At 42.2% G+C, this 22576-nt stretch overlaps 1 protein-coding gene across 1 annotated transcript in view; it reads left to right on the top strand.

The window, feature by feature from the left end:
- Positions 1-22576, top strand: part of EFNA5 (ephrin A5) — a 216619-nt gene that overhangs the window by 163888 nt on the left and 30155 nt on the right. The window contains exon 2 of the mRNA XM_014523635.2: positions 2395-2687. Coding sequence (XP_014379121.1) covers positions 2510-2687 — 178 coding nt within the window. The 5' untranslated portion in view covers positions 2395-2509. The remainder of the gene's footprint in view (positions 1-2394; positions 2688-22576) is intronic.

The raw sequence follows: 22576 nt of genomic DNA, 5'->3' as shown, positions 1-22576 counted from the left end.
TGCGATCCCCCGCTGGAAAGAGGCAGGACGCTGTGATGGGCTGCTGCCCCCATCAGGGTCGCTCACCCCTCACCAGTCCAGAGCAGGGGAGCATCCAGAGCCCAGCTGGAAGAACCCCTTAGGCGGAGGGCAGGAAGGGGGGTTATTTCCTCCTCTGTCTGGCAGAGGGGGCTAATCCTGCTGCTTGCTCCCTGTGAATAGTGGTGGCGGCAGTCAGGGCAGATAGACCCTGCTGCACCCCCCCAGGGGCAGAGGGGGGAATAACACCCCTTCCCTGCCCCATGCCTAAGGGGCCATGCGCCTCTGACCCCGGCCCCGCTCCTGGAGCAGTGTGGAGGGAGCAACCATGATGGGGGCAGCAGCCCCTGCCACAGTGTCCTGAACCATGAGCTTCTTCCCAGCAGGGTGGCTGTGCTGCCCCTTCCCAGAGGGGCAGGGTAAGGTGGGGAAAGTTGCCGCAGATGAGCTGTGGCAGTGGTGCTGGTGGGGACAATGGCCCCCTCCAAGCCCCAGTGCCATTGCTGACTGCAGTCTGCAGCAGTACTGACCCCCGCTTGCAGCCCTCTTGCCGGGAAGAGGCTCGCACCGCCCAGCCACCAAGGCAGGGACTGCTGCCCCATCAAGGCCCTGCTCCCTCACCACTCCAGTGGTAGGGCTGGGCGTGCAGTCAGAGGCCATCTGACAGGGGCCTTAGGTGTGGGGGAAGGGAGGAGGGTTATTCCTCCTCCCTCTGGCATCTGATGGAGCGGGCAAGAGTGGGCTTATCCGACCCCTTGCCCCACGCATGGAGCAAGCGGGGGTGGCAGTGGTCAGAGTGGGCAGACTTTGCTGTGATCCCCCAGGGGCAGTGGGAATAACTCCCCTCCCCCATCCCCCACCTTGCCTCAGGGGCCATGCCAGCTGGTGTTTCACTGTGCCCCTGGCCCTGCCGCTGCAGCAGCAAGGGGGGAGCGCCAGGCGGACCCCAGCCCAGGTCCGTGCTGGTGGGACAGGGAGGGGAGCATAGCCAGTTCACTTCGAGTTCAACCTTTCCCTGACCAGTTCACTTTGAGTTACTGCTGAGGCTGGCAATGCCAGCCCAGCACAGTCCCTGCAGCGCTCCCCAGCTCCTGGCCTGAGCAACTGTAGGCATGTGCCTGCATTTCCTCAGTCTGGACAGAATGTCTGTACAGTTGCAAACTGACTCAATCTAGCCAGGTTAGACTAACCTGTAAACAGTGAATCATTTCAGGCTCCAGCTTTTTGATTGTCTATCCCTAGCCATGCTGACACTTATAAACACTGGCATGTGGAATCTTTCAGTGTATCCTGGTAGACTCATTTTGAAGCAGTGGATTTCTTCTAGTTTCTTCTAGAAACTATACCTGGCATTAGAGAGCTACAGTAAGTGACATTAGCAAAGCCTTGGCTCTTGATTTTCTAAAGAATCATCATTAATAATAATGATATTAAGTGCATGTGGGCCAGTGCCTTGTGCTACAGTTCTTATTTAACCCTTATTCAGAACTGTCACATTAGGTTGCGTGCTGATAATTCTTATCCCAAAATCCTTGTATCTGACCATAGCAATATCTATACTGGGTCTATCTGCACTTGCAGGCATTCTGTTGTATCACGACAAAGGTTTGCCAATAAAGAAGAAAAAATAAATATGTTTTTTGCTACTGTGTAGTACCTCTAAGTACATACAGCCAAATCAGCTTGCAATGCAGAAGTTATTACAGTTGGATGCAAGGGAGTGGGGTGAATTTAGGTTTTTTTGCATTTTCTGAGTTGATGCATATGCAGGTACTATTTTGTTGAGTTGGATGCATTTCTCTCTTTCTTTTCTTCATGCTTAATTTTCAATTAAAATATTATAATTGAGCTATTAAAAAAAAAAATCCTCTTCAGAAAACTACTGGAAAGCATAGCCTTTAACTTAATAAACACTGGCAGTGTTGCTAACTCTCATGATTTTTGGCATTGTTCTTAAAGTGTACGCTTCAGGAATGTGAGAAACTTAGCTCTTTCTTATATATATATATATAGAGATATGTGTATATATAGAAGATTGCTTATATAAGAAAGAGCTAAGTTTTTCATGTTCCCAAAGCATAGATTTTAAGAACAGTGCCAAAAATCATGAGAGTTGGCAATACTGCATTAGAAAGAAAACAACTCTTGTTTGCCAAAGGAATGAACCCCAGGGCATGACCAAGGTCTTGTAAAAGCTGGCTCTGACTTCAGTAGAATTGCATCCATTTACACCCAGAGTCAGATTTCTAAGATTTATTTAAGTGTGTGTGTTGAGGGTGAAGCGCAAAAAAGTTCAAATGATAATTTTATAATCATAGTAAGAGCTCTATAGTAAGGTAACTCTTGTCTTTTGTCTGAATTTTCATTTAATTTTAGATTCCAGAGAGGGGACTACCACATTGATGTCTGCATCAATGATTATTTAGATGTGTTCTGTCCTCACTATGAGGATTCAGTACCAGAAGATAAGACTGAACGCTACGTTCTTTACATGGTGAATTTCGATGGCTACAGCTCCTGTGATCACACTTCCAAAGGATTCAAGAGGTGGGAATGTAATCGGCCTCACTCCCCAAATGGACCGTTGAAGTTCTCAGAAAAATTCCAGCTCTTCACTCCCTTCTCACTAGGATTTGAGTTCAGGCCAGGCCGGGAATATTTCTACATCTGTGAGTATATAGAAATTTATCGTTGTTGCATAGCAGCTGCAAAAAAAGCAAGGCAACATTTTTCACCTATATTTTATGGAAATGCAGAGGGCCAGCCTATATGTGTTGCAGATGTCTCTTAGTAAATGCAGACATCAGGATCCCCAGATACATTAGCTGAGAATCTGGAGTGAAAACGATATTAGAGTCATAGCTGCTTCTTGCAAACGAAAGTGTCAGTCTGCTTAGTGAACCATTTCTGACTTGTAAAAAAAAAAATCACTACTGTAGTTTTTCAGAAATTCTAAAATGGGCAGGGAGACTTCCATTTAAGAAATGGGAAGAAGTAATTAACTCGTGTATGGAATCCTAACATTTTTACATGGTTGGAATATCCCTGCTGTCCTAATTAACATTATCAGTGAGGAAATAAACACGGTATAGCCTGACAATTCTATAGCTGCAAATGCCAGGAGTCCAGCATTGTATAAAGTAATAATGTCTCAGGATTGCTTCTTGAAAAAATCAGAGAGGGCTTTATGTGGAACAGCTGTTTCTTTAAGCATGGAGGATGTGGAATGCAGTGGGAACAGGTTCCAAGCAAATCAGCATGAATGAGCTCACACACCTGCATCAGTAAATGATATTGAACATTGTGGACCCAGGGCTCTGTAGCAAGGAAATCTGCACCAATACTGCTTTGGGCACCAGATATAGTATGGAAAAACCTATAGGAGAACAGGCCTAGTGGCCTAACAAATAAAAATAGCAGGCAGCTAAAATGGACCTAACTAGGATTTTGTGATCTCGTAACCATGCTTTGTAACTGTCACTCCTTCTGTTATCTTGTTTGACTAATGCTCCAACAAAGATCTTACTTCATCAATTTATGTACCTGAAGTCTTCCGTTTCCCAACAAGCTTCAAGTATTACAACTACAATATTTTTCAATGTTTTCAGTGCCAGACAAAGGAGTTAAAAGCTTTAAACAGGCCATAGATCCCAATAAATATTGCCTTCCTGTCTGTTGTTGGCCTTTCTACTGTGAAACAGTCATTCCACCTCATTTCACCAGAGAAACTGAATACATAGCATCCCTATTTTTCAGCCTCATTTCTTCAGGATTGAGATTTTTTTCCTTTTTAAACCTACTGGGAAATGAACTCATGGTGAATTGTTTTCAATTCCTATTTTTCACCCAACAAAGTTTTATAATAAGTGAGATTTTGGTGTCACAAGAACAGCACCTTGTTTTCCTTTTTATGCTGGAGTGCAATAAAAAAAAAAATTGAGCTGTAACAGATATTATTTCAGTGCTGATTTCCTGAGATAGTCATGCGAAATCATGAAAGCCCAATGCCATTTCACACCCTGCAAGTAAATAAGTGGAATCATAGCTATGTGGAGAATGTTGTATAATAAATGAATGCATGTTGTGTGACCCTAATCCTAGTTGCTTTATTCATAAAAATCTCCCATTGGCTTTACCAAGAATTTTTTTTGCTAAAGATTACAGAATTGGGCCCCTTTTGAGCACCATATTCTTTTTAAAGAATCCTGTGAAAAAACAAGCCAATATATTTGTGCTGAGAAATTAATTCTCATTTGTCATGCGATTCCTTTGTAATAAAGTATTGCACAAGTGTCACACACATTATTGCAAGTTTATAAACTCCTGTATCAGCTTTTTAGATTAAAAAAAAAACATCATAAGGTATAAACCAAACAAGAATGTAGAGAAAGAGGATGAGAAATCTCAACTTGTCCTAACTAGCTAATAGCTTGATTATTAGAAAATACAAAGTCCACTGAGCTTTATAAACGAGACATTATTATTCAAATGAACCCAGGGTGCTTAAGACTGGTTTTCCTCATTTGTGGTTAAATTCAATATTTCACTAAAAATCATTATGTGTCTTCTATAACATTCAGTTAACAGAGTCATTTAACTGTCAAGGGCTCCCATCAAAGTAATTGTTCCAAAGTGCTTTAAAATATCAAGAGCTTTATGCTGTTCAACTGAGTTTAGCTGGAATTACTTTTTAAATGAAAGGTAAAATAGCACAAAATGAGCAGCAAAGAGATATTCGTTTACCAGTCGTGTATTGGCCTGGTATTCAGTGAAATTAAGCTTTCAGCTATGTTTCGGGAACACAAAAGTATGCCTTCTTTTTTTCTATAGTTTGAAGTATTTTTTCCCTCTTCATTCTTTCACTCATTCTCTGCTACTGCATAAAATACCTAATGCAGTGATCCCAGAGAAGCATTATATACTATGGTAACAATTAAATTTGAGGACTCTCTAGGAAGAGTTGTCCATCATGGTATGTTTTCTTCCCTTATGTGTGTCGAATGAATAAACTGGTAAAACAGTTCCTTGTTCCTTCTTGGAAATTATTATCATGCCTTCGAGTGCAGGCCACAAAAACAAGCATTGTTTTCTTGCTGTCTGTTTGTTAAATGCTCATTGCTTAGCAGAATAGTGTTTCATCTCCTTCTCAGACCCCAGAAACTTTGTTTTGGATGAATGTGCTGTCTAAGGGCAGAAGGCTGTAGTTTTTGGCTTCGTGCATTCTGGGAAAATAGGTTTAAATTGTCCAATGGCAGCAGGGCTTGGAACCATAACAAAGGCTAAAAGTGCTTCTGGGTAAGAGGGCTATTAAAATAAATTTCTCTCTCCCTCTCTGCTTCTGTTATTTGCTAAAGATTTTAAATGGGAGCTGTTTTTAATCTTCCTTATGTTATCCATTAAGGATAACATTTTTTCCCTCTTGCTTGTGCCAGTTTCAGGTGCTGTAACCTCAAACCATTCATTTTCTTTTTATCCAAAGTCTTTGTTTTTTAGAAGTATTATTCCATGTCTTCCTTGGAATTTGAAATCCCATCTGTATCGCTTGCGTGAACTCAGATCTTCCTCTGCCTTTTCCCTTGCTATAAAGTTAGATTTACATGGGGTTTATATTAGTTTGCCTCTAGTTTCATTTGAAGAGATTAATTAAACAACATGCACCTGTAAATCACCAAAATACTGAAAAAGTAGGTTTACTTTTGGGAAAATTTGTAATAGGGAGGTTGCCTCCAATAAGTTAATTGCTTATGTCAGTCTTACCTCAGGAAATGTTAGTGGAAAAGATAATGGGTTAAGTTATGAAGCTCACTTTTAATCTCAGTTTCTGTTGAGTTTTGCTCAGGTTATTAGGATAGCATATTTTATAATGCAATGAAAATAAACCTGAAGAGATAGGGGTCATAGAGCTTGAATACTTTTCAGAATAATTGTTTTTGATATCTTCTTGAAGGAAGAAAAAGATGAAATTAGATGAAGTGTTATTCAAGGGTAAATAAAAGCATTAGAACAGGAAAAAAATTTGGGATATTAAAATGATCTCTCTTTTTAATGCAATATAAATCAATGTTTTATTCAATTTTTTTCAGCAATTTGGAAGTAAATATAAAATCAGGGGTAATAAAATTTGAAGATGAAAACATTGCATGGAACAGAGCTCAGGGCAGACCCTGCCAGATCCCTACTTGAAATGTCTTCCCAGTTTCCCAGCAAGCTGTTGATAACTACTCTTCGAGTGTAAATCTTTTATCAGCTGTAGGCCTACTTTATGGAGATATAATCTAGGCTATATTTTCCTAGTTTGTTTGTGAGACTGTCATGTTGGGAAAGTTTCAGAAGTCTCACTGAAGTCAAGATATGTAACATTTCTGTTTTCCCCACATTTGTTAGACCCTGTCAAAGAGGGTATTTCTATAGGTCTGATATCCTGTGATCTTGCCAAATCTATATGGGCTTTTTATTGCATTATTAATTGTTCTAGTCATCTAATGTCTTTCCAGATACCAAAAGTTGTCTGACTAGTCTGTAATTACCAGGCCCTCTGTTTTCTTCTTTTTAAAATAAGTAACATAATTTCCCTTCACCAGTCCTTTGAGTCCTGCCCCCTCCCCACAAGCTTTTGAAGATAATCTGTAGTGGTTCAGCAATTCCTTTGGCTAGTTCTTCAAGTACATCTAAGGTAAATTTCATCACCAACTTTAATGCAATTAACTTATCTAAATACTTTTAAGCTGTTCTTTCCCTGTTACGTCCTCTGATCCCCTTCCTTCATTTATATTAACTGTTAAGTTCAGGCCATAAGTAACTTTGGGGAAGACTAAAGCAGGAAGAGCATTGAATGCCACATTTTGTGCTGTCTCATCTGTTATGTGCCCTCCTTTTCAATTAAATGAGGGATCTATATGCTGCTTTAACGTATTTATAGAATTATTTTTCTGTTTATGTTCCTTGCTAGTTGTAACTCATTTTGTGCCTTACTGTTGCCATTTTATTCATACATGCTTCTCCTATTGCCTACACCAGTAGTTCTCAGCCTCTTTAGATTTAAAGTACCCACTCCATAACTTTTCAGCTGAACGCCACTAAATTCAGAAAATCACTATGATAGAGGGTAACAAAAGAAACTGCAGCATTGCGGGGTTTTTTTTTAAAGTAATAAGGTTCAAGTTAACGATGTCACTTAAATTTAAAAAAAATACCTCTTAATTTTTTTTTAAAGGCTTATTACATAAAAACTGCTTTTAAAATAAACTGCACAGAGCAAGCCTCTTCCCAGCCTCTCTTGCAAGTCGGATCTTCCCATGCTTCTTGTGTGGGGCCGGGCAAGACAGTCTCTGACACAGTTTGGGTCTGCCTCCCTTGGCTGGGGGAGCAGTTTTCAGTGTGCTGGCAGGAACAGTCCTTTCCAAGATGCCAGCACCATAGGGCATCTAAAGGGGCAACCTCAGGATTTGTCTAAGGGGTTTTTGTTTTGTTTTTTTAAACCTACCTTTGTGATCTCTATGACTGCTTAACTCTGAGACCTGCCTGAGGAGTGCGTATGTCCCTCATTACATTTTGTAGCTGATCAGTGCTGTGCAAAGCAGGAAGCAGTCCTGCTCCTTGCTTTCTACTCATATATACTATGGCACAGTGAGCAGGCAAGGTTTTTTGGGTAGATGTGATATCTTTTATTAGACCAACAGTCTAGTTGGAAAAAAAGCTCCTTGCAAGCTTTCAGGCTCACTCACCCTTCTTGAGGCATAGGAAGTCCTTTTGTTTTCCTAATGTCCACCTATTTATTACCTCCTCACTGACATCTTGTCACACTTTTAGCTTCTTTAATTCCTTGGAGTCTCAGAACAGCAGAGACTCCCTGTGCCTGACAAAGGGTGATTGTGCCCGAAAGCTTGCAAAGAACTTTTTTCTAACTACTCATTTGGTCTAATAATAGATACCACATCTACCCAAAAACCCTGGACTGCCTATGTCCTTAGACCAATATGGCTACAACCAAAAACCAGTGGCACAGTGAGGTCATCTGGCTCATTCCGTACTCCCTAAGAGTTGTTCATTCTCCTCCCTCTCTCTCCACCCTTAAAGGTGCAGCACTCCTGCCAGTTCTGCTTCAGAAGTAAACGTGCCTAGGCGTTCCTGAATATCGTGTACAGGATTTCTGTGGCTTTTTGCACCTTACATTGCAATTGCATCAAAGAGCAGCCATAAAAGTCACATTCTTTGAATAAAAAAAATGAATGAACAAACTAACAAAGTGCTTCCTTGCAGCAAAACAGCAGCAGATTGGAAACTACTCATTGCAGTCTGGTTTCCTCTGTACTGTTGAGCTGTTTGTTTGTACTCTCCCAAACTGGGGAAGGCTGCAGTAGAAGCAACATGCTTACCTGCTGCAGCCTCTTTTGCGAGGCTCTGACGTGCCTCCTGAAAACCAAGGCACATGGGCAAACCTCACTTTGCTGGGATGGTGCTGGTGCCACCAGTGTTGTGGCACACTGGCAGGTTCTTGCTAGACCCTGGGGTGCTGGGGCACCAAGACTGAGAACCACTGCCCTAAACGGTGTCCTTGTTTCTGTTGCCCTGAGGGGTCAGGCCAATGCTCAGGATCTCAATATTGCGCTGTTAAGACAGGAGGGCATGGTGTACAATTGCACATGCACACATAAAAATCAATTAAGCACACATACACTCACTAGGTGCATACACCCCTACTAGGCATACACACTCAACTAGCAGCTCAGATACACACACGTTCAAAATAATTAGTCTAGGTTCATGCATACCAATCACCAGTTTAAGCCCATACACGCTACACACACCCCAAATTTAGACAAAATCAGTTACCAGTTACCAAACACCTGCACATCCAATACACATACATGGATTACTAATTCATATACCCCGCGCACGTGCTCGCGCGTGCACGTGTGTGCGTGCGCGCGCGCGCACACACACACACACACACACACACAATGATATCTATATATGTGTTTTCACTGATTCACACACATACCACCCACCTACACATACACACGGGTGAGATCCTAAGTTGGGTGTTGTGATGTGTGTGTATGTATGTATATGCTTGGTGTACTTGGGATACCTGGGGAAAGGTTAAGGTAAGAAAATAAAAGTATAAGGATTTAAAGTTACCAGGACCAGGATTACAACGAGTAGACTACAGGGGCCTGGGCTGAAGAACTGAGGCTTGGGGGTAACTTTAGGTTAATTGATCTTAATTGATTAAAAGACAATGCCCAAAGCCTGCAGAACAGGGAAGCATGCCCGCACAGAGTCTGGGACTGGAGCCAGAGCTACAGGGGAGCTGAAAAGGTAGGTGCTGGAGAGGAAAAATGGGACTAAGGTAAAGTGTGGGTGTTAAAGAGGGGCTCTGGGTGTGGGGAAGCCGGAGAAGTCTGGGAAGCGGCGGGGGGGGAGAAGTCGGGGAGGCGGGGGGGGGGGGAAGCCTGAAACCAGAGAGACGGACAGCAGAAAATCATAGAAAAAGCAGCTGGAGAGACTGAAAGGCAGCAGGGGCAGCAGGAAAGCAGAGAAAGACAGCAGAAAATCACAGGAAAAGCAGCAGTAGGAATTGAGAGGAGATTGGGAAACTAGTGGAGAGGGGTCAGGGATAGAATTGAGAGAGAGAGAGAATGAGGCTGGAATTTAAGATAAGGAAGGGACTGGGATTCAGTAAAACATGACCCAACTCGAGGTTGCAAATGACAGTGGTTTTATTGAACAGGGGAGATGGTGACACAATGCCAAATTGGTTCCCTTGCACCCACCCACCCACACCCACACACTATGGCAGCAAGAGTTAGAGAGGCTTGGTACAGGGGCTGAAATCCACTGAAGTCTAGGAGGAGAGAGAAAGAGAGAGTCCAAATTGTAGGAGGAGGTGTGCAGGTAATATCTACCTATCCCAGGCTGGAAGTTGATCCTCGATGGTCAGTCAGGATCTCCTTCAGCTCAGTGTTGTCCAGAGGGGCTCGCCAGCAGGGCCTCTGGGGTGGATAGGTGACGTGAAGCTGGTCTGGTCCGTATGGAAATGGCGTTCCCACTGGGTCTGTCTTCACTGCCCCTTTTTATAGGGGCAGACCGTATGTGACCCTAGTGACAAGAGGCATGCCCAGGCAAGGGTCAGCCCCTGATGTATTGAACATGTGTGCTCCATGCAGGGATGTGCAGTTTTGGGTGTCTGTAATGGTGGGGTACAATGAATCATATTATTGCAACATGGGGTGGCCAGGCAGAGGACACAAGATGAAGGCTTGACATATAAAATGGAAACATGACATGACTTTGGTTCACTTAAAAACACAGGCCTAAACCATACAATATCCATATGAAACAATAAAAATCAATACGAAAATGATAATAATACAATATACAACAGTACAAATCAATACAAACCTAATAATTATACGATATAAAGCAATGGATATCCAAAACCAAAAACTTGCTAGCAAAATAAAAATGTTTAAAGCTTGTCCTAAATTTGAGCTCACTTATACTTATCTATAGGGAATAGAGTTGGAGAGAAAAGTCAGAAATGGTTGGGGAAGGGGAGGGAATGCATTTTAAAATAATTTAAAAAAAGAAGAAAAACGGGGGGTTTTGCTACATTTTCACTTTTTGCCCTATTCCTTTTTTTTTATATTTACCAAGAGACAGTGCAACAAGTCTGCTTCTCACCTTTTTCTGGACTCCAAAGCAAGTATCTCTGGTCATGATACAGTGTAAGATATCCTTCCCCTTTTTGAATATTCTCTACCTGTCTGTGCCCATATTCCAGTCCTGTGACTTATCCCACCAAGTCTCTGTGATGCAAATTAAATAACATTTTTTGAACATGTACTAAGACTTGAGATTTTTCTTGTTTCTTTCCACTGGCTTTTCTGTACAGCCGTCTTAGATGTTTGGCAAACCGCCCCATTCTTGCCTCTCTTGTGAATGCTGCAGGCCCCCTTACCACAATCTCTTCCTTGTCATATTCTAGCAATTTGACCAGGTCACTGTGTTTCTTTTTTTATTATTCATCTATAGGTTTTTTTTCACTGTTCCCTTTCAAATCTTCTTCAAGCCTGATTTAAAGCCATCTCACTACTTTGTAAGGCAGGCTCTATGTTTTCCTAGCAATTCCTTTTAAAGAAACTCGGTTCTGTGGTTGGGGAAGCTGGAGCTCTCCTGCTGATATCTTCATAACTATGCATTCACTTTTCATGTTCATCTGTCCCAATGTGGGGGACACCTCCTCAACCAGGAGGATTTACAGCAGTGATTCTCAACCTTTTTAGACTTAAGGAACACTCATGAGACTCAAGACATCTCTCAGAAAGAGTCCACTCTCAGTTTTCACTCATTTTTTTTGACAATGGAAAAATACTATAGCAATTCTTTTCTGTTGCAGAAAGCTCACACACTACAATAGATCAGAATTTTTTTTGACAATATGGATTCCTATTTGAACTCTCTGGGTCTGTCTTGTGAATCATGTAGGTTTCTGCACACCTAACAGTGCTAACCTTGAATGGCACCCATGAAAGGATCTCATGGCGCCCTAGGGAATCACAGATTTTACAGGAATAGTACCTGTCCTTCACCCTTGATCACAGAACTATGGGGTCACTCTCATCTCCCCAGTGGTTCTACTTGAAGATGTTGTTAGTACGATCAGCAACCTTTCTGCGGCGTTTCATATTGCCCCAAGACAGGTGGTGCACCTTCTGGGAAGATGGATCAATTCGGCACCCATGCTGTATTAGAAAAGACTAGAACCTGACTCTAATGAGCCTTGTGATTACCACATTCAATAATGTGATTTTAACTCTCTCTCTCTCTCTCCTAATATAAATATTTATTATGTGAAACAGAACAACTTCAGCATTAGAGACTAAGAGGACACCCATTCACCAGGATATCTTAGAGCCTGGTGATTCCTGCATTCTCCTGAAAGATAGGAGACCTGAATTCAAGTCCCTCCTCTAAATCATGCAGAGAGGGAGGGAAGAGATTTTGAACCAGCATCACCCATGTTACCTTTTTCTTGTGGAAAGTTCAGTCACAAAACAAAATAAGTTTCCAGGACTAAGACTTTGGCAAAATGTCACAAATTTCCAGATTGGCTTTTGCACCTTAGGTTTGGTTTGGCTATATCAAGAATTTTTGGTCCTTTAGTGGGCATGGAAGGGCAAGGTTTCTCTTCAAGGCTACACAAGATAAATTTATGAAAAAATCCTGTAGTCTAGAATGCTGGGCCTATTTTATTTTAAGAGCTGTATTAGAAAGGATCATTGAGCTTCCAACTGTTCCCAAACATGCCTTTATACTGTGCAGTCTGACTATGAATGTTTTTGCATGATTTCTCAAACTCTCTGAAGTCTGATCTGTATTAGTAATTCTTCTATGAAAGTGAGATATGGAAAATATGCTAATGTGACCACTCTAATGTGTATAGATCACTATTTAAAGTGAACCAGTGCTTACTGAAGATGAGTGTATTACTTTCTTCTCATAATGCAGAGCTAATAAGGCCTTTTTAGGAAATCAAGTCCTCATCATCTAGCATAGATACATAGTAATAGTTAACTAATAACATGCTTGGAGAGGGCATGGACAAGAACTTCCTTGTGAACAACCAGACTGTGTTTCTCTTGGACTTTCTGCCGTTGAATTTATTCACCTGGACCCTTGGTAAGATTTGACTACTATGTCCGTTAGTATTTGCTGTGTAGTTTTATTTCAATTTAGTAATTTGTGAATTTCCAGTGCTTTATCTTTAAGAAGTTTTCAAATACAATATTAGATCGTTAATTGGATCCATATTTGCAATATATCTTCACCATATAGAAAACCAGTTTTAGCATTACCTTTATGTTGAGAGGCCATTACTTTTTTTTCCTTACCTTCTTAGGTAACAACTTCTCCATGCCAATGGCTCTCCTTTTGCTGTATGGTCTTGTCATCTTTGTCAAATGGCTTAAGATTTATGTTAGAGCAGGTGTGTCAAAATGTTGCTAGTTTTAATAGAGTCTGGGTACCCTCCACCAGGCCAAGTAGACAGCAAAAGGAAGGAAGGATACAAGTATGGATAGGTGGAGGTCTGCCCAGGGAGTTCTGTGTATTTAGGTATGATGACTCTTACTTTTTAAGAACGTTGCAATTCAGAAACTATGTTTTTGAAGCAGCAATGGTAGCAGTCAGGTAAAATAAGAGTTTGAAAGTATTCAGTAGGGTGTTGATTTGAAATTTTGGTTAACTAAAGTGCTTTTCTCAGTAGCAGTTCCCTTGCCTTAAATGTGACCTACACAAAATTAGTTGAAAGGTTTAGTTTCATTATATTAACTGATGCCTGTTTTGTTTTGGTTTTTAGATGCTAGTTCTTAATGTTTTATAAGAGTTACTTCCTAGTACATCCCTCTGTCTTCTATAATATCCATACACAAAGGATATTTTTATTGGCAAGAGCATAAAACAAGAGATGATGTTACCCCAAAGCAGCTTTTTATAATGATGTCAGTACCTTCTGCTGCAGGTTTGGGGCAGGGAAAGTTCTGTAGCTTCTTTCCTCATCCCTATCACCCTTCAGCTTCAAATTTTTGGTAGTTTTTGTTCACAGAGGAATATGGTGCTTGGATTTTTTTCTGAGATATGTATATGATATATATTTACTTAGGATCATTATATATATACACAAAATATATTTGATCCTAAGTAAATATTGACCCAGTGGTTGTATCTATATGAAATATTTACTGCTGAGTTGTCTAATTAGCTCTACAGTAAAACTTCACCATCTACACATGGCGTGCTATTAGGATGGGGTAAACTAATTAACTCTGCTGTAGGATAGTACTGCCAAACACAAGTATTATCCTATGGCACAGGTGTAGGTTATAGCCATGTTGGGCTAAGGACATAGGCAGACAAGGATGTTTGGTAAATCTGATATCTTTTATTAGACCATTGGTGTTATACCACTGGTCTAATAAAATATATCAGATTTACCCAAAGAGCCTTGTCATCCTATGGTAGAGTTATTTACTCCACTGCAACGCATGTGACAGGGTTCACTGGAGCACAAGGGTGCTACAGGGTGGGGGCTGTTTACCAGCTAGTCCTGCACTGAAGCACTCTTGTGCCCCAGCCAGCCCCTCAGCAGCACATTGAGCTGGGTTAGAGCAGCCCCAGTCTGGAATGATCTTACAGGTAAAACTTTCTTCCCAAAAGTAAAAATTGTTGCTGCAGGCAGGTGATGCCAATACATCACAGCTACTTAATTTAGAAATTAAGAGTGGTCTTGTCATTCAGTGACTAGGTGTGGCAGGGGCAAGGGAAACACCAAGCTGCAGGGACCTGGCAGCAGCAGCGAGAGCCCCTTGCTCCCAAGAGTGCTGGCAGCTCTGCTGGATGGTGAGATGTGGGAACAGGGTGGCAGCAGCAGCAGAATCACTGCACCGCCAACAAAGCCAGTGACACCACAGCCCATGGGGCCACAGGGAGAGAATAGCAAGGACGGGAGAGCCGTGCCGGTGATCTCCCAGCCCCCAGGAGCAAAAGAAATGGGCAGTGGTAGCAAAGCCACCATACAACAATACTCACCGGGGCTCTGACAGCATCCCCTGCTGCAAACAGCTGGGGCCCAGGGTGGGCTGAAGAAGAAAAGCTGGCACCAGCATGGAAGCACTTTGTAAGTGCATGGTGGCGCAGATTCACTGCCTGGGGCAGCGAGACACCAATAAAAGTCCTGGGTTCCAGTCTGGTATGCGGACCAGAAGGAAGTTCCTGGCAGCCTAGGGCAGGCTGCGGGACAGGCAGGGAAGGAGCCAAAGACAACGATGACCGGTAGTGGCAGCTGCCTTGCAGAGAACTGCCTCCATCCACTGAGATTAGAGGTTCCCCAGACCGCAGGCAAGGAAATGTGGGAGCCCTCCTAGAAGGAGGGTGTGGAGGAGCAATGATAAGACCAAGGAGGCACATCAAAGGCAGTGACCAACATCGACGCCACATCCAAAGAATATCAACGTGGCAACATGTTGGATCTAGGTGGGATGTAGGGGAGGTAGAGCCCCCAAATCCTTGCACTACCAGCGGAAGCTGGGCATAACACCAACTCTGAAGAAAAGTTTGATATTAAAGATGTGGCAGGCGCGATACTCCAGTGGGTGAGGTAACTGGTGCTGGGACAAACGGTTGGTCCGCAAGCCCAGGGTTGGCCCAGGGCAACCATAAAAGTCTAGGTGGGGAGTGCCAGACAGGCACGACCGGTTATACTAGGGTATGGTGAAAGGAGTGCTGGTTTTATTTTCTTTATTCCTATAGGTATTGTTTTACCAGGAAAATTGTATCATTTTTTTTTCCCTTTCATGTAGAAGTTATGAAGTCAGATGATTCCTTTTGTAACTTCCCAAGGCATCTTTTGACTGAATCATGAGTATATTCCAAGAGCAAAGAAATGAAGGTTAACTAGAGAATATTAGGAAAGGAGACTGAGGGAATTTAAAATATTTTTAAGTACTAATTGTACTTTTCTTTTGGGGAAACAGTTGTTTACTACCAGGTCCCCCATTAACCTTTCAGTTGAGATCTGATAAGCATGAACACTGATGCCACTTTGATAGCAGTGGGCTTAGTCATGCCATTCGAATAGGAGTTATGCTTTGATAGTTGGTTCACCCAAATCGCTTGAGATTTGTTTCTGATTGAAATCAAAGCAATTGAAAGAGTTTGATAAATGAATATTTAAAAAAAATGTTTTGTGTGATGAGATTAGATAGACAAGCAAGGTGACCTCTGGAAGGGAAGTCATGCTTAGCTTAGTGTGTAGATTAAAGGACTAGTTGCTATTAGAAAGCATCAGAAGAATTAAGTGCTGGGCCCAGTAAAAAGAAAACTGGAACAATTGCCAGAGTCTAATAGATTTTGACGTTGGCAGTGTTCTTGAAATCCTCAAAGGGAGTGTTTAAAAGCTGTTGAATAATTTGGGACTCAGGAGAACTCCATGTAAGAAAATGAACAGAGAACCCACAGAAGTACTAGTCCCTATTGTTTGAGTTTTTTCAAAGAGACTGCCTTTCAGTTAAGTTGAAAGGAGATGATTTGGATTCATATGCTTCAAGTATTCAAGTACCATTAAGATACTGATAGGAAAATATAAAAGGGAGAGCAGGCACACTACACACCTGTAACTTTGAAAACTGTCTCATGACCATATTATAGAAGGCCTTAACCCTTGTGGGAGGATGAATGAGTTAGGTTATCTTCCTCTGTAATATGTTCCATTGATACTGGACATTAAAAGAGAGTGGGTGGTGGGGAGTTTTTTTCTTCCTTTTCATCTGATTTTGGAAGAAGGCCAGCCTATCTCACAGAGAAATAAAACACATGTTAAGTTTTGTTGCATCTGTGATCCTATCAAACCTCATGAGTTAACAAGGGGTGACTGATTGGTAGTTAGATAAAAAGATCTTCAAGGAGCATCAAGGTGCTTACTGTTTCAATAGGTGATGCTTGCCTTAGAGGAAGTTCTGAACAAATAAATGTTTCAGCATAGTGCTAAGGACCACTTTAGTGCAGAAAGGTTCTGTTAAGTATTCAAGTGAGGTTTCTAGCATCCATGGTTATTAAAGATCCCATAGCAATTTTCTTAAAAGTATATCAGCCCATTTTTCTTGCCCAAATTACAACCTGAATAAATATATTCAGCCAATGCAAATTCATCTTGCAGTTTTAATTGGCTTTAATATTCATCTGTTCCTGGCCTAAATTGGTTTTGGTGTTAAACCACTGATACTTTCCCCCTTGGAGGCTGCTGCACTTTATTGGTGAGTGAAGTTATTTTTTAGTAGTACATTACTGGAATATTATGAGATTCTTAAGGCTGACAAAGTACTTTGTATCCTTACATAAAAGACCTCATAGAAATGAAGAGTATTATTTATTATTATCTCAAGACTTATAAATCTGTATCACCAAGGTAATTTGATTTCTGAGCTAACTGAAACCCACTTAATGAGCTGCTGCATTGAAAGTATTCATTTTGTAACATGGAGTAGATGCCAAGAGAAATGGAAATAACATGCCAGTGACATTTGGAATAACAGTGTTTATACTCTATTGCCCCCATGTCATCAGTATGTTAGTCTCCCAGTTCCTCAGACTAACTTATTGAGGCAGCAATTTCTCAGTTGATGTTGCCTGCGTGTCATGTTACAAATTGTATGCATGGAGACTAGAGCTGGCAGATCAAGATGGAAAAAACTCCCAATCAATAAATGTATCAGCATTCTGAACAACTGGACTTTTGCTTTTTAAATGTAATGTTCATACTGTAATTCATGAAAACATGGATTTCTCCGATTTAGATGTGGCGGTGATTTAAACTGACCAAGACCTGCCTATCACAATGGTAATTCAAATGCCCTTTGAACCATGAGAATGGTATTCCAGGCTTTTTCCCCCCACTGATGTATACTTCTCAAACATCATGGCATGATTTTTTAAATCTTGGCTTGAAAGGTACATTCAGGCACATGCTATTTTTTCCTCCTAATTTCTTTACTAAACAATATAACTCACCTCAAAGAAAGATTAATAAATTTGTAGAATTTTGTTCACTTACTAGTGAATATGTACATGACTGTCTATGCCCTTACACCTCCTCCCATATGAGAAGGTGGGAAGTAAGTGATCTTCAGAATTTTCACTTTGTTGCCCAAGGACACTCTCCTATGACTAAAATTTTCTCAGCTTCTCTTTTCATTGAAGATCATTAGTACTGAGTAGGAAGTAGCATAACCAGCTAGATATCAGTACTGCCTTAGGGAAATGGGAATAGTTTATAGCAGGGCTAAGCAATGTTTTCCAGCAGCAGGTCAGAATGAGTTGGCTTAGGTAGAATTTGAGCCACTGCCAGAACCCAGCCACTATGTCACCCTATTGCTGCTTCTGTCTGCTGCCCAGCCGCTACGTGACATGGGCAAAGTGCCAACCACAGCACAAGTGAATCCTGTCCCCGCACCCCATCCCTGGCTTAAGGGAGTATTGAAGCCTCAGCAGTTAAGACTTCTTAATTTTGTACCTTTTATCACTTTTCATAACTGTAAATTCTTTTTATTTATTAGCAGTTGAGGAATTGTGATATATCTGGGTGAATATAATAAGAGTACATTTTGGAGTGTGTTTATGGTAGAAAAGCCATTAGTTGTTGAACTTTGAAGTCAGTATCCATGGAAACATGGATATTTATTATTATGTTGAACACTGGTGATGATCTGTCTGTTACTCTACTCTACAGTCTAATGGAGTATACCTCTCCCTGGATCGCAGCCCTCTCATGGTGGAGAGGCTTGCATGTCCTGATGATCCTGAGAACAATGCCATCTGGAAATTTTTCCTGGTAGGGTCTCCCATGGCAGTAAGGTCAAAGGTAATGTTCCAGACAAATAGTGATCCAACCCAAATAACTAGGGTAGGTGGAACTCTTTAGCCCTGGCTCAGAAATCCACCTAGAAGGATACTCCAAAACAAAACCTACAGCCTGGAGATCTCTGTCACCATCCTAGTTTGCTAGGCCATGGCACATGAGTTTCAGGCCTAAGTAGTGGGCCCAATCAGTGCAAACTGTAAAGCTCCATATGCAGGCAGGAAGGAAGCAAGTCCCCCAAGTCCTACAGCGCTGGAAGTGGGGTAAAAATGGTAGATGTAAGATAACATTGGAAGCCGCAGTCCCAATCCTGCATACAGGTGGCTCAGGAGTATGAGTCATTCTGATGATGACCTAGAGATGACATCATCAGCTGGCAGCACCCTGAGCGTCGGAGCAGCCTTGTTCAAGGATAGCACTGCTCACTTCTCAATAGAAGGGCCTAGAAAAGGTGACGTAAAGAAATGCTTGTCTCCCTACCACCCAAATGGCTCACTGCGGTCAGTGAGCATCTTCAAAGTGCCCAAATTACAGCAAAAAGGAAAATGAAAATTCCAACCTCCATCTCAAGAGGCGGGAAAAAAGAAAACTTCTGCACCTTGCATGCTGGGATATCCATACAGTGCTGAACTCTGAAGATAGTAGCCTCCCTCAGCAACGCTCAGCCTTGGTTGCCCATTGGCTAGTGAGGCTAGACATCAACATAGCAGCCCTGAGTGAGGTGCACTTCCCAGAACAAAGCAGCCTAATAGAACACAGTGCTGGTTATACCCTCTACTGGTCAGGTAAATTGCAGGTGGAGAGGTGCCTTTCAGGTGGTGGCTTCATGATAAATAAGTCCATTGTTTCCAGGCTACAAAGCTTACTACTTGGCCTTTCTAATCACACCATGTCCCTACACCTTTCTTTACGTGACCAGCACCATGCCACCATTATTAGTGTGTATGCTCCAGCCCTTCAGGCAGACACAGTTGACAAACTTAAGTTCTATACTGACCTCCGCGGTCTCATCCAGAAAACACTATCCAAAGATAGTATCATCATCGTAGGTGACTTTAATGCAAGAGTTGGCAGTGACTATCTAGCATGGAAAGATGTGCTTGGAAGACATGGGTTGGGAAATTGTATTGACATCAGGCACTTGCTTTTGGAACTCTGTGCAGAAACACAGATGGCAATAGCCAACATCCAGTTTCAGCAGAAAAACTGATACTTGGATGCATCCCTGCTGCAGACATTGGCACCTGATAAATTACATCTTGGTTCATCAGTGTGATCTTGGGGATGTCTTGCCCACCAGAGTTAGGCCTAGTGCTGACTGTTATACTGACCACTGACTATTCTCTCTCAGTTTTCCTTCTACTTCAAGCCTCAGCCCAACCACAGAGGCAACCACCCCCAAAACAAATGTGATGTTTCCAAGCTACAAAACCAATCTTGCCAACAAAAATTTTTAAAAACAGTGTACTGCAGACACTTCACCCGATGGACTGTGGGAGCACATCAAGTCAGTAGTCCTGGAGATCACCAAGGAGACTGTTGGGCTCACTACCAAGAGTAACCGGGACTAGTTTGATGAAAATGACAAAGACATCCAAGCCCTGCTCACAAAAAAAAAAAGAGGACAACTCATCAAGCCCTTCTAGTACAGTTAACTGGCTGAGAGAGAAAGGTGGCTTATCTCCAAGCATGTAACATCCTTCAATGGAATTTGTGTGACATCCAAAAATGAATGGTGGACTACTTTTGCAGAAAGAACACAACTGTATGCTGACAGTGGAGACACCAGAAGCTTCTACGAAGCACTGAAATCTAGCTATGACCCCACCTTCCTGATCCAAAGTCCACTGAGAAGCTCTGATGGCCAGACATTATACATTGACAAAGACTGTTATGGACCAGTGGTCTGAGCACTTTCAAACTCTTTAGTGCTGAGTGGATAGTACATGAGTCTGCCATCAACTGAATTAAGCAACTGCCTGTCAAGAAGAAACTAGATGAGCATCCTACACTGGAAGAAAACTTCACCAAAGTTAAGGTATACAGAGTTATTGTTATCTCCACCATACTGTACGGTGCTGAGTCATGGGTCTTGTATTGCTGCCATGTACACCTCCTTGAGTGCTTCCATCAGTGCTGCCTCCCCACCATTCTCAAGATCCACTGGCAGGATTGTCACCAATATGGAAATGCTACATAGAAAAGCCAATACCACCAGCATCGAGGCAGTTCTCCTGCAGACTCCTGAAGTGGGCAGGCCACATGGCCTAGATGGATGACAACTGCCTACCAAAGATTGTGCTATACAGAGAACTGACAACTGGGAAATGTGACAGACGGGCCCCACATAAGCATTTCAAGGACACCCTGAAGAGGTCCTTTTCTGCCTGTTGTATTGACCATAGGCAGCAGAAGGCCAGGGCTTGAGAGGGCTTAGCCCCCCAAACTAATTTTGCAGTGGCCAGTGACACAGCAGCACTACGGCGCTGTTAGCACACAGCCAGGCCAGCTCCCCACAAACACGCTCAGCTCCGCATGGCTGAGGAAGAAGAGGCTAACTGCGTCTATGTCGCACTGTGCAGAGCATGATGGGAGTTGTAGTTCTCGTGCTGATGCATGCTTTCAGCTCTCCCAAAAAATATTTTTTTCCTCCATCTATGGCAGAGGCAGGCAATTATTTTGGGCAGAGGGCAGCTTACTGAGTTTCGGCAAGCCATCGAGGGCCGCATGACGGGCAGCCCAGGGCAGATGAATGTTAATTTTCTAAAATTTTTAGGGGCCCCACAAGCTGGATAGAGTGGCCTGGCGGGCCACATCTGGCCCCCGGGCCGCATTTTGCCTACCCCTGATCTATGGTATTGACTACAAGCTGGGAAATGCAGGCTGCAGATTGTGATGCCTGGTGGCTCCAAATTAAAAAGGCATCAGCCCTCATTGAATGTCAGTGTAGAGCCAGCATTGAGGAGAAGAGGAGAAGGAGGAAAGATGCACCCTCATTTAGCAGCAATTAGCCATACATATGTATGGTACCATTGCAGCAGGATTTGCCTCTCTGCAATTGTACTGATTAGTCACCAGTGGCCTGCAACCACCATGGGTAGTTATCTTCCTAATAGCTTCGTCTGCAAAGAACTGCCAAGAATGAAGAATAGGCAGTCCTCGACTTACAATGTTTCGACTTAAAACATTTCGCGCTTACAACGTTTATAAAATGACACCTTGTTTCAACTTTCTGACATCAGTTTTAACTTTACAACACTTGATCTGACCTGACTCCATGCCAATGAACAAGTTCGCTGCGTCGCCCATTTCCCTGAAGACCATCTATTCAAACTTCCTTGGACACTTTCTTTAAGAAAGCAGACAAGACTCCAGAAAAACCTGCAGCCAAGACTCCCAAGAAGACTCTAGCCAAGAACCCTTCAAAAAGTCCAACAAAGTCACCTCAAAGAAATCTTTCCAAATCAATAGGATTGCTATTTCCAATATAAATACATTAATGTAGCTATATTACTCATCTATAATTAATTGAGTACAAAATTCTGGGTTATTTTTGGTGAAAATAAGATATGGGGCCTTGGCTCAGGAACCAGTCCCCCATTTATAACATTGTTTCCTATGGGAAAATCAGTTCCAAGGTACAAAGTTTCGACTTAAGATGTGGCTTTCAGGAACCAATTGTGTCATAAGTCCAAGGACTGCCTGTATACCAGAGGCCTTTGGCTATCCTGTGGCTTCAGGGGAATTAATCAGCTATTTAGCATATAGATTATAATACGCTGTGAAATGCACGCATTCCAGCCGCTCCCAAGTTCTAAAAAAATATTGCTTCTCTCTGCAGTAGTGTTGTGCTTTTGCCTTGTGAATGTTCCATTTTCTTCTTGTTTTTAACTTGTCAATAGCTGTCTCCATTCTTACAGTAATCATTTAATATAATGCATACTGGTGGGGAAGCAGCAACAGCAGCCACTTAATTTACCCAAGTGTATCTTAAATGACTTCTTTGCATGTACAAAATACGCTACTGCCAGTATGTTGACAGAGAGAAGTTAGTAGGTGGTTTTCGGTGATGACTTCCATCTCATGCCAAAGCAAAGTGATAAGTCATTGAAAATGTGGTTAGACATTATTGCCATAGATACA

Source organism: Alligator sinensis, unplaced genomic scaffold (assembly GCF_000455745.1).
Source record: "Alligator sinensis unplaced genomic scaffold, ASM45574v1 scaffold484_1, whole genome shotgun sequence".
Classification (NCBI taxonomy): Eukaryota; Metazoa; Chordata; order Crocodylia; family Alligatoridae; genus Alligator; species Alligator sinensis.
This window is presented reverse-complemented; position numbering and strand designations above follow the sequence as displayed.